This window comes from Gadus macrocephalus, chromosome 18 (genome assembly GCF_031168955.1).
Source record: "Gadus macrocephalus chromosome 18, ASM3116895v1".
Lineage (NCBI taxonomy): Eukaryota > Metazoa > Chordata > Actinopteri > Gadiformes > Gadidae > Gadus > Gadus macrocephalus.
Window position 1 is genome coordinate 4,345,887 of NC_082399.1, and position 13,731 is coordinate 4,359,617.

The window sequence follows — 13,731 nt, forward strand, 5'->3', positions numbered from 1 at the left end:
CGCGCTCCCCGTCGAGGAAGATTAATCAGGCAACCGCATTAGCATGACGTTATGTAGGCTGACACGTGCAGGGACCTGTTTCACAAGCAGCCTCCCCCCCCCCCAACCCCAACATAAAGCATGGCGCTTTGACAAGAGTCTCCCAGCGCATAGGGGAGGGATTGAAAACATCCCTGTGTAAGATGAAAGTGGAGCAGGAACAAGGTGCAGTGAGTGACACATGCTGGCAGAGAACTAAACGGAGGCGTGCACAGCACACACTGCCTTCCTTTGTATGCAAATCAGCCTCCCAGTCCCTCGACACCGTGTTAAATAAAGTGATGGCAGACTTAATAAGGACGGATTATGTGGACTGGAGCAACATGACAGCTCGCTGCTCCCTGGTTTGTTTCTCGGTTTGGTTTTTTCTCAAACCGAGAACAGGAAAATAACTTTATTTTTGAGGAAGGGAATTACAGCGGGATTTGGCCTTTGACAAACTCAATGAAAGCCGTGAAGGGAAGACAGGAGAGATGGAAAAGGTGAAGTACATGGGAGAAGATCACTTCTCTCAAATGTTCTCCCCAAGGATATAAGGGATACTCCTCCAGGATCCAATACCCCCTTAAACCATCGTAATTATGAGACATTTAATGTATGACAAAAGAAATACATGTATGTCACTCAAAAGACATCAAATGGTATTTGGACTGCATTTCTTCAGCACTTTTCTTACCAGTGGCCACCCAAAGCGCTTTACAATACTGCCTCACACTCACCCATTCTACATCCATTCATACACCGACGCGGAGTCAACCACGCAGGGTGGCAGACAGCGCACCAGGAGCAGTTAGGGTGAGGCGTCTCGCTCAGGGACACCTCGACGCTCAGCGAGTAGCAGCCGTGGATCGAACTAGCAACCTTCCGGCTGCCAGCCAACCCGCTCTACCTCCTGAGCCACATGGCGCCCCAAAGATGACGCACATTAAGGGAGAGCGACAGGGAATCTGGACCAGGGCCAGCAGGAAGACAGGCCAGAGTGATGACGTACCGCAGAAGGGGAACAAGGGCCCAGCGTGCATATAGAACAGATCTGCAGCGGAGACCGCAGGGGCCCTGAGACGGATTAATCAGGAAGCGAGCTGGACGTGCTTTACCACGGTTTACAAGTCCCTAACGGAAACCGGAACCGATGAATTAAATCAAAAGGGCCGCGTTTGAGTGTGAGTGTGTGGGTCGGGTTCTGAAAGGGAAGCGCTCAGTGTAATGGAGGGTAATGGAGAGGCTGCGCACTCTGGCGTCACAGGTGTTGGCCGAGCAAACAAGTGGCACCGAGGTGCAGAGTCAAAACCGGATCAATCCAGAAAATAATGGAAAACACATTCGGAGAGGGGAAGGAAAGACATGATGCAAGGCTTATCGGGGAGTTGGTTTCGAATGAGCCCCTGTTCGAGGTGCAGGGAGGCTGCGTAGGAGGTGGTGGTGGATTCTGTGGAGCTGCCGGTTTTAACATTTTAAGATACTGCACCACACATGTGCCTCCCTGTGTTTTCTCCCTCTCCCTCCCCCTCCCTCCCTCCCTCCCTCTTAGCCAGGAGTGCGGAGACGTACCTCTCATCTTACTATAGAATATTCCTCCGTTCTCCAAGGCTCGCCCTACCTCCCCGAACATCCATAACCCGACTCATCTTATGATAAATAATGCAAATATGAATGATTAACATTCCCGGGGAAAAACAGGCCTTCAACCTCGCGTCAAGCAGCCTCTATAAAAGATGTCCCAGGTCAGTTAGACAGAGCGCCATTGTTTATAAAGGAGAGAGGAGGAGGAGGAGGAGGAGGAGGAGGAGGACTGGGGATCGCTTACAGTAAACGCGTGTCTTTGCAAAGCCTTCTCCGACGCCACTCCCGCGACACCGGGGGGACGCAGCGCTGCCACTCAGCCCGCAGGAAGACTTTTACTGAAGTCGGATCACGAGCGTCGCTCCCGACTCAAGGGTCTGATAAAGTTTGAGACGACGATGACGACGATGACGATGCTAGCAGCGGCGCGCACTAGCCAGACAGGACAGACAGACAGGATAGACAGACAGGCCGTGTGTTTACGAGATGACTGATAAGTGCTCTGATTGGATTAAGGCACCGAAACCGCATATTAGAAACGCTCTCTGGTGAGTTCACACACACACACACACACACACACACACAGAAAAACAAAGCAAAACCGGTTAAAGATGAACAGGTACGCAACCACAGCAGACAAAGATCAGCCCGTTAACGGTGGAGGATGAGGAGGAGATAAAAGGCTCAGGAGGAGATCAAAGCATCCCCATCGGGCGGAGGCTGGGCCCCGAGTTAGACCCAACATCCAGACAACTTTGGAGCGGATTGTGGGGGCAAATGGCAAGATGTGGATGTATTTCATTTTGTCTATGTGCGTGTACCCACGTGTGTGTGTGTGTGTGTGTGTGTGTGTGTGTGTGTGTGTGTGTGTGTGTGTGTGTGTGTACCCAAGTGTGTGCGCATCCACGCGTGTGTGTGTGTGTGTGCGCGCATCCACGCGTGTGTGTGCGTGAAATAGTCATGAATGTGTGTATGGTAGGACCGGAGGGGCATTTAATTAACCTTGGATATCAGTAGCAGTAGGGAGGGGGAGAGAGAGAGAGACATCGACTTACAATGTGGGGAGAGTCGCGACCCATGGAGATCACCGTCCTGTTCACCGTCCTCAGCAGCTTCTCCATGATGATCTGGACGTGCCACTGGGTGGGGCCCTGCAGGGGGGACACACACACACACACACACACACACACACACACACACACACACACACACACACACACACACACACACACACACACACACACACACACACACACACACACACACACACACACACACACACACGTTTAGGTTCTAGTGAGGCCTAATCAACTCATCCCGTTTCTGATCCCTATAGCTTCTTAACATTCTGCGCAGCAAAAAATACAAATTCTACGCTAAATTTCCCCGAGGTTGACTAAAATGTGTGCAGGTTGCTGCGTCTTCAGATGTGCAGATTGATGCTCTAACACATAACAAAGAATGGTAGCACTACTGTAGTACGTGACCAGTAGGTTCCAACAGTGGATCACATCATGATCCAGAAACACATTGATGTACTCAAGACTGCTCATCCACCGCCTCGTGGTCCCACACCCCAGATCTGTGTGACGGCCTCAAACACTTGTCTGTCTGTGTGTGTCCAGCTCTCTGGTTGTCAGGAAACCGTCTGAGGTTACCAACAGCGTCCGAACATTTCATCATTCAGTGAGTGAACAAACAAACCAACACATTGTGTTGTCATCTATCGTTTCCTGTATTGGGTCAACACTGACCACCCACACACACACACACACACATCCCCCCCCCACACACACACACACACACCCACGACGAGTCAAACTGTCACAGACACACACACATGCGCATAATAAGCGGGCAGGTGGGGGCGTCTGGGTGGGCTCCTGAGACCTGGTCTTGATTTCATCAGGTGTGCTGACACCTGCAGACCTGCTCTCCTGATGTAACGAAGCACCGGGTTGGATCACCGGGTCACGCCCGGCTACATGGACCCCGCCAAGTACACAAGCTTTGTCCATTCAACTGAATCAGTTGTTTACCCTTAGTCAAATGTGTTGATCGTCATTTCCCCGGACTAATTAGCGACGCCTGTGCCTGGGGGCGTTCTTCAGTGGCATCTTATTATTTCAAATCCAATTACAACCGAAGGAAGGAGGCTGGACTGCAGTCATTATGGGATGCCGTTGATGCAGTATGGTGGTGGTTTCCCACAGCCCGAACGAGACCTTCACCACCGCTTCACGCCGGGTGGGGGAAGTCGATGCGGTTTCCTCCCTCGACCCCGCCCGCCACCCCGCGGTTCACCCGATCCCAGCGCAGCCCAACCTGGTACTCCAGCTCAGCTCCGTAGGTACGCAGGTACGGGCCTGCGGCTGCGTTGAGATGTTACCCAGGTGTGTGCGTTTGTGTGCGTGTAAGTGTCGGCGTCCTCTAGCACCGTGTCGGAACAGAGAGGACACACCAGCACAGAGGTGTCTTTAAGTCGACAGACGTGGCCTGCGTTCGTACGTGCATGTGTGTGTGTATGGGGGGGGGGGGGGTAGGACGTGCTAGGGGGGGGAGGGTGGGAGTGAGAGGGAGAGGGGGAGACGTGGGGAGATGGGCGTGCGCTGAACGTTACAAATGTTCCATTATCTAACCACTTCATTTGAACTGTTTTCGCTTGTTATTTATATGAGCTGACGATCGATACCCATTGGCGATATGTCCCGTCTCTTCTCAGAACCGAGGCTATGTCAATAACCAACGTTTTGCGTCACGTCAGTCCATTATATCTGTCCGGTAGGGCGCCGGTTGCACCCCCCCCCCCCATCCCCGGAGTAGGGGACCCCCATCCCTGGAGGGGGAACCCCCCCCTGCTGGGCTCCGTCTCGGGGTCTCTCCCTGGAGGTCTGAGCCCGTTGTCCCCCAGCGGTGGTGGGTCACTCACCACGTCGGTGCGGTACAGAACCTCCAGGATGTCGCTGAGCAGCTGGCAGCAGGCCTGCAGCTCCTCCTGGGCCTCCAGGTGGCTCTTCAGCTGCTCCGTCATCAGGGGTAAGAGCAGCTCCCGGCAGTCTGCAGGGACACACACACACACACACACACACACAAAAAGAAAAGAGTCGTAAACGGGCAAAAATGGATAATTCCACAAATACAGAGAGAGAAACAGCCCAGACCCAGACCGACACTGGGTTGGAAGGGCGATGCTCTCCATGCGTCCAACACACAACACAAGCTGGTAATGACCCCTCCCCTGGGGATCAGCGCTTCAGCACAAACAAACGCCACGTTATGAGCCGGAACAGCGACCGCGCCAGAACGCCGTCCTCTGAGGCGAGGACGCGGGACGACCGGACAGCCTCAGCCTCTAACCCCACGTCCAGCTTCAGCCCCCGTCCTCACCCCTACCTCGAGCCTCAGCCCTCATCCAAGTTAACATAACGTATCCCTCTGCGGTATGTGTGTGTGTGTGTGTGTGTGTGTGTGTGTGTGTGTGTGTGTGTGTGTGTGTGTGCGTGCGCTGCATATATATTATATGCATGGTGAGACCATCCAGACCTCAGAGTTCCCATTCTGTCTCTCTCTTCAGACCGATCCCAGTCTTGATCCCATTGAAAGAAATGCTAAAATGCCCAGACCAATCAGAGCAGGGGGCATGGGGATATGATAGGACCAATCAGCACTAGGGGGAGGGAGTTTCACGGTCTGAATAACAAGCAGCGCCGCAGTCTGCCAGGTGAATTGGAGTCACTCTCAGACTGCGATATGTTTTTCCTTTACCGCCAAAGGGATTTGGCAGAGGGGGACGAGATCACCAGCGTCCTGATTGGACGCTTGAGGTCATTCTACAAAACAAGGCGTGCGAGTCTTAGGCCAGACCGACATTCAATTTGAACCACGTCCATGATGATCAGAGTGGCCTCTCATGGCTGGTTCTCACTGGTGAAACCCTGTCCTCAGGCCTGTGGAACCAGGGCAGCAGGGTTCTCCCCTGACCCGCTGAAGGCAGGTAACGGATCGGGCATGTCTTAAATACAACGAGCCGAGGCCTTTTGTTTGATGACCTCATGCAAACGACGGAAGTGGTGCATGCACGTGTGCACAGCCACGGTCATAACGGCAGCCAACACACACACACACACATGGCGTGGATCATCAAATGATGATCCACCCCCCCCCCCCCCCCCCCCCCCCCCCGAGACATTGCTAGGTAACCAACCGAGAAGCAGCCCGGCTCAGATCCGTTATCCGAGTCGATCAATACGGCCTTGTTACAGATTAAGCAGCGCGCCTGGCTATTAAAACAAGAGTGATTTTCAACTTTAATATGCTCGTCGGCGATTCCTCTCGCCGGGGGCAAAACCAGCACACATCCAGCGCTCACCGTGGAAATTTCCCCCGGGCGTCACTCTGATGAACAGCGGGGGGGCGGGAGGGGGGGGAAGCGCTGAAACATTATCGCCTCCGCCTCCAGACCCCAGGGGCCACAGCGGTACTGGTGTCCGCTCAGAGCCGTCCGGGCCGGAGCGGGGACACGCCCGAGGGTAGGAGGGGCGGGAACCACCTCGGTTTGGACCGGACTGAACCGCACGGAAGAGAGCAGGAGGGAGGGAGAGCGAGGGGGGACGAGCTTGGACTCTGCTTTGGTTTGTTGGATCGCGACTCTAGGAGACAATTCCTTTGCTTGGGTTTAGTTGTCGTTTTCAGTATTGTGTGTCATTGTGGTTATTGTGTGTAGAGTTGTGTGTTCATAAGTCTGCACGTGCACACACAGCTCCCGCCCGTGTTGTTGTGATTATCACCCTGTTTCCAACGTGCAGCGCTGGATAACAGACTGGATCATTATTCCGTTAGACAATTATTGCACTGTGTGATTCCCCTCAGCGACCCTGGAACCCACTCATACCAGGCGGGTTGGAGAGCACACTCTTTATTCATTAATTCAAACAATAAAAAAAGTACGTAGTCTGAAAAAGTCCAAAAGCAAAAAAAAAAAATAAGGCCTAGAAATCGAAGAGGACCTGCAGCGGTGTCTGGTCTCGGTAGCCGCAGTGAATTCGGAAATTGAACCAAAAGGGAAAGGGGAAGGCAGAAGAAGTGAAATAAGAAGACCAGGAGACGGAAAAAAGGACAAAGTCTTTTTCGATGGGCTAATTAAGAAACTGCAGCCGCGAGCAACACAAAGCAAGGAATGGAGCTGTGTGTGGAGCCTTGGCTCCGACCGCGACACGCTTGAGGTTGGCTGCTGAGATACGGCGTAGACCTGCAGATCAGCGCCGGCATTAGGGCTGCTCTATTATGTGAAAATCATAATCACGGTTCTTTTTGGCAATATTTTAATTACGATTATGAAAAGGATTATTTTTGAGTTTGAAAGCATCATGAATTCTTTCAGCATTTTTCTCCACAAAAAAAAACTATTTAACTGAAAGTTTGAAATTCCTCCTTAAAAACAGACACAAAATGTTCAAATAGAAAATGTTCAGATCGAAAAAAATGAAAAAATTGGGATTCCGCTGTTCTAAAAATGAATGAATAATACATTTGAACTTGATGCGATTAATTTTTTTGATCACAAGAAATTGCGATCAAACTCAGATTAGTCGCACAGCCCTAGGCAGCGGACCCCCTCTCTGCTGATGCTGGTCAACCCCCCAGATGTTACGGTTAGCCACCGTCGGATCGGCCCGCTCACACGCTCTGCCGGACTGCCACTTAGTGTGGCAGCCTGGCAGAGCACGGCCTCGGCAAATATTGTGGGAGCTATATACGAGACAGAGCGGCAGTCTGCCAGGCAAGGCTTGGCAGCACAGAGGTGTGTGTGTGTGTGTGTGTGTGTGTGTGTGTGTGTGTGTGCGTGTGTGTACGTGTGTGTACGCAAAACGCAGACACACGTGTGGGCTGGCCATAAGGCGAGTGTGAGGATGGCAGGAGACTGGAACTATCTCGCCAGACCACATGGCTGCTTCTCAAACTTCCTGTGGAAACATGCTTTACACAAACATGTGACCCAGCCTGGCACCTCACCCTCCCACCCTCCCGTCCTCTCACCACCCCCCCCCCCCCCCCCCCCCCCCCAGTCATTACAGCCTGATTGAGAGGGGGGTGCACCACCTGCCAGAAGTGTCATTGGGGGTCCTAGAAAAGTGAAGAAATAGCTTCCGCTAAATGAAGCGTTGATACAGCTGTTAACTAGAGATCAGTGATTTGTTTGTGTTGATGGAGGCCGTTTGTTGGTGGTGTACGTGCTCGGACTCATCAGATGTTATCGTGAGAGGGAGGAAGAGAGACAGAGAGAGAGAGAGACCAAAAGAGAGAGACTGAGGCCGAGAGAGAGAGAGAACGAGGCTGAGAGAGACCGAGACCGAGAGAGAAACCGAGTGAGAGACCGAGAACGAGAGAGAGAGAGAGAACGAGGCCGAGAGAGACCGAGACAGAGACCAAGACAGAGAGAGACAGAGAGCGAGAGTGACCGAGAGAGACACCGAGACCGAGATGGACAGAGACCGGGAGACCAAGAGAGAGAGATCCTAAAAAAATCACTTCGAAATAAACGAAGCGTTGATACAGCTGTGACCTAGAGATCAGCGATCTGTCTCTGTTGATGGAGGCCGTTGTCGGAGTGCGTCCAACCCCGGCTGGGGATGTACGCGTTCATACTCCTCAGATGTTATCTAGAGCGAAGGCCTGGAGGCCATCTCTTTGAGGAGTTCATCCACTTCTGGTCTGTGGACGAGGAGGGAGAATGTACGGAGCCGAAGTGACATCTCGGTCCAGTCCGACGTGGACATCGCCGCGGACGGTCAATCACGGTGCATGGTAAAATGGATGCTCATCCTTCGTCCCCGAGTCTACCGCAAGCGGTGGGCGACAGTTAATACAAGCTCTTACATGGAAGCTGTATTATATGTTAATAATAACGGCTTTCGGGGAAAGAATTCTGGACACAAACAAACAAACAGTGCCACCAGCGAGTGCGGTGAACGCATATTGATGAGGGAGCAGATGCCGCTGGAGAACCCCATTCCACCCGCGTGTTTACGGCTTCGCCGGCGGCTGCTGCCTCAAGGTCCTTGTGTTGTCAATACAACGCCCTCTGGGATTGGTTGACCAACCTATCAGCATCCACCTTGCTGGAAGGTGGAGTCTGAGGGCTTGGGGGTAAGGGAGGAGGGGGGATGGGGGGGAGGTTGTAATTAACATGAGGAATCCCACAGGTCAGCGTGGGGGGTCGGTAAGGCTGATTAAACCTGCCTTAAAACACTGCGTGCAATCATGTCAGTGGAGACCAACTGTGTTTAAAGGATGGGGTGGAGGGGGGGGGGGGGGGGGAGATGCTAGGGGACTGGGACGTTGGCCGGCATCATTAGACCTCGCTGTTTTTAATTTAATCAGCGCTAATTCTGCAGAGAAGTCATGACCATACGCACGCGCGCGTGCGTGCGCGCGTGTGCGTGTGTGCGTGTGTGGGTAATCACACACTCTGCAGTAATAGAAGTGCGACTAGTATGGATTGAGCAATCAAACAGCCTCAGATCGATACAGAGGACCAGTTGTTTGGACAGGCATGGAAGCCATCTCATCTCCTCCCAGCCAAACCCACCGTACCGGTCTAGGGCGACACGGGGGCACCCTATGAGGCAGGCGTGGTTCCCAGGTATCAGCCAGGAGGGCCTCAGGTTGGTCCCGCCTGGGGCGGGACTCCTCAGAGATGCATGCTGTTGTTTGTCTGCTACTTAAGCTAAACGTAATGCAGCAGTGTTGGGACGAGAGGGGAGGAGGGGGGGGTGGGACACTTGTTATGCAGTAGTCAGAGTGCTCTGGGGTCCCATGTTGACCCTGCCCGCCACGGTGAATCAACATGAGTCTAATTCCCACGAGCGCGCTTGTGGGTTTGCGCGAGCGTGCACGTGGGTTTGAGCGGCGGTGTGTGTCTCTGGACACCGGAAAGGTTCCGACTGTGTGTTAATTAACAAGAGCTGCTCCCCCCCCCCCCCCCCAGAGAGGCTGAGGTGAGGCAGCCTCCCGGGCCTCATAGACCGGGTACCAGGCAGCCTCCCGGGCCTCATAGACCAGGTACCAGGCAGCCTCCCGGGCCTCATAGACCAGGTACCAGGCAGCCTCCCGGGCCTCATAGACCAGGAACCAGGCAGCCTCCCGGACCTCATAGAACGGGTACCAGGCAGCCTGCCGGGCCTCATAGACCAGGTACCAGGCAGCCTCCCGGGCCTCATAGACCGGTACCAGGAAGCCTCCCGGGCCTCATAGGCAAGGTACCAGGCAGCCTGCCGGGCCTCATAGACCGGGTACCAGGCAGCCTCCCGGGCCTCATAGACCGGGCACCGGGGCCTGCTGCTCCATCCATGGACGGGCAGAGGGAGGAGGGAGGCTGAGGAGGCTGAAGAGGCTGCGACATCATCACACAGGACAGGATGCGTGGGGTTTCCCCAGGGGGCGCTTTTCATCCCAACCAATCACCGGAGGGTTTGCGTATCGCTCCGTTCGATCGGTTGGATCGCCGGCGTTTTCCTTCTTGATGTCAGCTCAACCGCAAACATTGAAAACACGAAATATTGATTTTCCCTAACACGGCAGTATCATGCGCCGGCCTCCCAGGGATTGATGAACCGAGGCTGGCCGATGCAATCGGTGGTTGCATCGGCCAGATAGGGAGAGAAAGAGCGAGAGAGGGGCTGATACGGTGGATTAGCCGGTGTTGTGCTCACTGCTTGATGTTAACGAGGTCTTTCCGAAAAGCCTCGTCAATGACCTTTACCAAAGATTTACACACTGGCTGTGTGTGCGTGCGTGCGTGTGCGTGTCTGCGTGCGTGTGTGTGTGTGTGTGTGTGTGTGTTTGTGAATGATTCACGGCAGCAGCATGCGCGTGTGTGTAGCAGCATGGGTGAGCATGCTGTGTGGGAGCATGACTTTGCGGTTGTGTGTGTGCGTGTGCGTGTGCGTGTGCGTGCGTGCGTGCGTGTGTGCACACCCAACAGGTGCCCTTACCGTGCTGGGTGAAGAGGTCGCTGTGGACGATGTCGATCAGACACTCCAGCTTCTGTTTCACCAGCCTGCCCTGGGGAACCTTCTGGATGAATTCCGTGAACAGCTTACTGCAGAGAGCGGGAAACACACACCGGAGGTTAGACACCTTACCCCTCCCTATAAAGAGTCACATCCAGCCCTATGACCTTTAACCTCCATATAGAGAACCACATCCACCTTTAACCTCCACATAGAGACACCTCCCCCCTATGACCTTTAACCTCCGTATAAAGGCAGACATCGCCCCCTGACCTTTAACATCCATATAATGAGAATCGTCCCCCCTATGACATTTAACCCCCCTATAAAGAGACACATACACCTTTAACCTCCGTATGAAGACACATCCACCCCTATGAGGTAGACACCTTTTTTAGTACGTGATATAAAGTCTGTTCAGACTATCCAACAGGGTGCAGTGTCTTCCTGAAGGTATAAAAGTATAACAATGTCCTCCTAAGAAAGGTCAGGCATTCGCTTGAAAATTGCATTCAAAAGGGCAACGTTTAGCCTTGGAAATAAAGGTTTCTGTGTGTGTGTGTGTGTGTGTGTGTGTGGATGCCTATGCGTTTGTGTGTATGCGTGTCGTTCAGATAATAGAAATTGAAAGGTGAGCATTACGTTTTTTCTGTTTAGATGAGATACAAAGACGACCATACAGATAAGTCATTGATTAAATAGTATATCACTATATCTTTAATCAATGAGAGTAAGGCTTAGGGCCCTCTGGTCAACAGAGGCAGGCCATTTCTGGGCCCTGCCCCAATGCACTGGCCCCTGGCCCAGTAAGATGGCCCCTGGCCCATAGAGAGAGCCCCTGGCCCAGTGAGATGGCCAGTTGCCTAGTGTTTGGACACTCCATCGCCAGCCCTGCTTGAGGTAAACACAATACACTTAGACTACACTGGGAATGGATAAGGACACCTTGACTCTTGGCATGAGAACCCACCATGATGTACCTGGGGGCTGGCAGCACCTTCTCCCAAAGCCTGAGCTAACACTGGTACTGGGGGTGGATGGAGGGGTTACTCTGAGCTAACACTGGTACTGGGGGTGGATGGAGGGTATAGTCTGAGCTAACACTGGTACTGGGGGTGGATGGAGGGTATAGTCTGAGCTAACACTGGTACTGGGGGTGGATGGAGGGTATAGTCTGAGCTAACACTGGTACTGGGGGTGGATGGAGGGTATAGTCTGAGCTAACACTGGTACTGAGGGTGGATGGAGGGTATAGTCTAAGCTAACACTGGTACTGGGGGTGGATGGAGGGTATAGTCTAAGCTAACACTGGTACTGGGGGTGGATGGAGGGTATAGTCTGAGCTAACACTGGTACTGGGGGTGGATGGAGGGTATAGTCTGAGCTAACACTGGTACTGGGGGTGGATGGAGGGTATACTCTGAGCTAACACTGGTACTGGGGGTGGATGGAGGGTATAGTCTGAGCTAACACTGGTACTGGGGGTGGATGGAGGGTATAGTCTGAGCTAACACTGGTACTGGGGGTGGATGGAGGGTATAGTCTGAGCTAACACTGGTACTGAGGGTGGATGGAGGGTATAGTCTAAGCTAACACTGGTACTGGGGGTGGATGGAGGGTATAGTCTGAGCTAACACTGGTACTGAGGGTTATTTTCTGTTTGTTGTCCCTAAATGCCTGCAAATTAAAAAAGAGCTATCCACTATTGAAGCATTAATTATGTTTTTATGCATTTCCTGCCACTGCCATATCACGATTATTGTACATCTTTAATGAGGATTATTAATCAGGCCGGCATGTAACTAGTCTCTGTGGGTCACAGTGTGCAGAAAGGACCATGTGATGCATGGCATCTCATTTCTGTTTGAACTCATTGTGCTGACACACACAGCCACGCAGAGATGACTGATGAAAAACAGTTTCACTGTGAGGGGAATACGACAATGATCTAACATCTTAAAGAATGGATCAGACGTAATCCCAGAAAACAGAGGATTGAGTAATTATGTTTCATCCCTCATGTTCTGCACTGGGCAGCGCTTCAGTCCCATTAGTGGAGCTCCGCTGTGTGAACGAGGCCGTGGTAGGACTCTGGGCCGCGTCTCCTCAGCGAAAAACGGACATTAAAGAGCCTCTCTCCCGGGGAGGCCGGGAGCTAGAGGCAGTCTTCCCTCGCAGACTAGAGTGCAACTGGGACTCTACTCTAAAAAGATAAAATACAAAAGGGATCGTAATGGAAAAATCGGTGATATTGAACCACTGAATACAAAATAAGTGGGTCAGAAACAGTTTGGATTCCTGTTGTGTGGATGCGTCGTTTCAAACTTTATTGAGCTCAACTTTCAGACACCAAAACATTATCTGATGAAGGTGTTCAATTATTAATGTGTTCAATTGGACCGAGAGAGAGAGAGAGAGAACAAGTGAGCGTCGTCTATGTCTCTCGACCGCAGCCTCATCTCATCAATGCATATCCTAATGACAATTCAATTTAAATAGAAAATAAAGGCAAAATGGTCGGCTGTTTTGATCAGCATATCGGAGGCCGGATTTAACTCGACCTTCCATCGGCTAATCTGATTGGCTCTAATGAGCCACTCTGCAGTCCTACCAGCCAATCGGGTCTTATTCAGAGACGACCTCATTCAGATTAAACTCCATCACTCTAAGGAATCGTGTACAGAAGCTGTTTGAGGGATATTATCTACATATCATTCTTCTCGTCAAGACTTTTCAACAAGCCCTATTGCACGTCCCCACCACATTCCCAAGTCATTCCCAGAAACAAAGAATGACACGAATCCCGCCGACGCTCCCAGAGAGGCGGAGGCCTACCTGAGCTCCTTGGGATCAAAGACCAGCTTCACGTCGTTGACGATGGTGGGGATGTACTTCAGCGCCGCGCCCTGGAGCCAGGGAGGAGAGACAAAGGCCGCGGAGTGAGGAGCAGCAGCGATGAGGCACACTGGGAACTAATAGTTCCCAGTGTGCCACTGGTTCATCAGAACCAGCAGCGGTGTTCCGAAGTCCTCCAGAGTAGGTTGCGTCCGCTCATTCCGATTCTGCAGCACTGTTCCCGTTTTATATTGTTTCCTAGATTTAGTATCGAGGGTTGAAT

The 13,731-nt window shown here is 52.4% G+C and overlaps 1 protein-coding gene across 2 annotated transcripts in view; it reads right to left on the bottom strand.

Moving 5' to 3' along the window:
- dock1 (dedicator of cytokinesis 1) overlaps positions 1-13,731 on the bottom strand; it is a 152,284-nt gene that overhangs the window by 70,555 nt on the left and 67,998 nt on the right. For both annotated transcript variants that reach the window (XM_060037087.1, XM_060037088.1), the window contains 4 exons: positions 13,449-13,519; positions 10,596-10,702; positions 4,532-4,659; positions 2,658-2,753 (listed from right to left, as the gene is read on the bottom strand). In XM_060037087.1, coding sequence (XP_059893070.1) covers positions 2,658-2,753; positions 4,532-4,659; positions 10,596-10,702; positions 13,449-13,519 — 402 coding nt within the window. The remainder of the gene's footprint in view (positions 1-2,657; positions 2,754-4,531; positions 4,660-10,595; positions 10,703-13,448; positions 13,520-13,731) is intronic.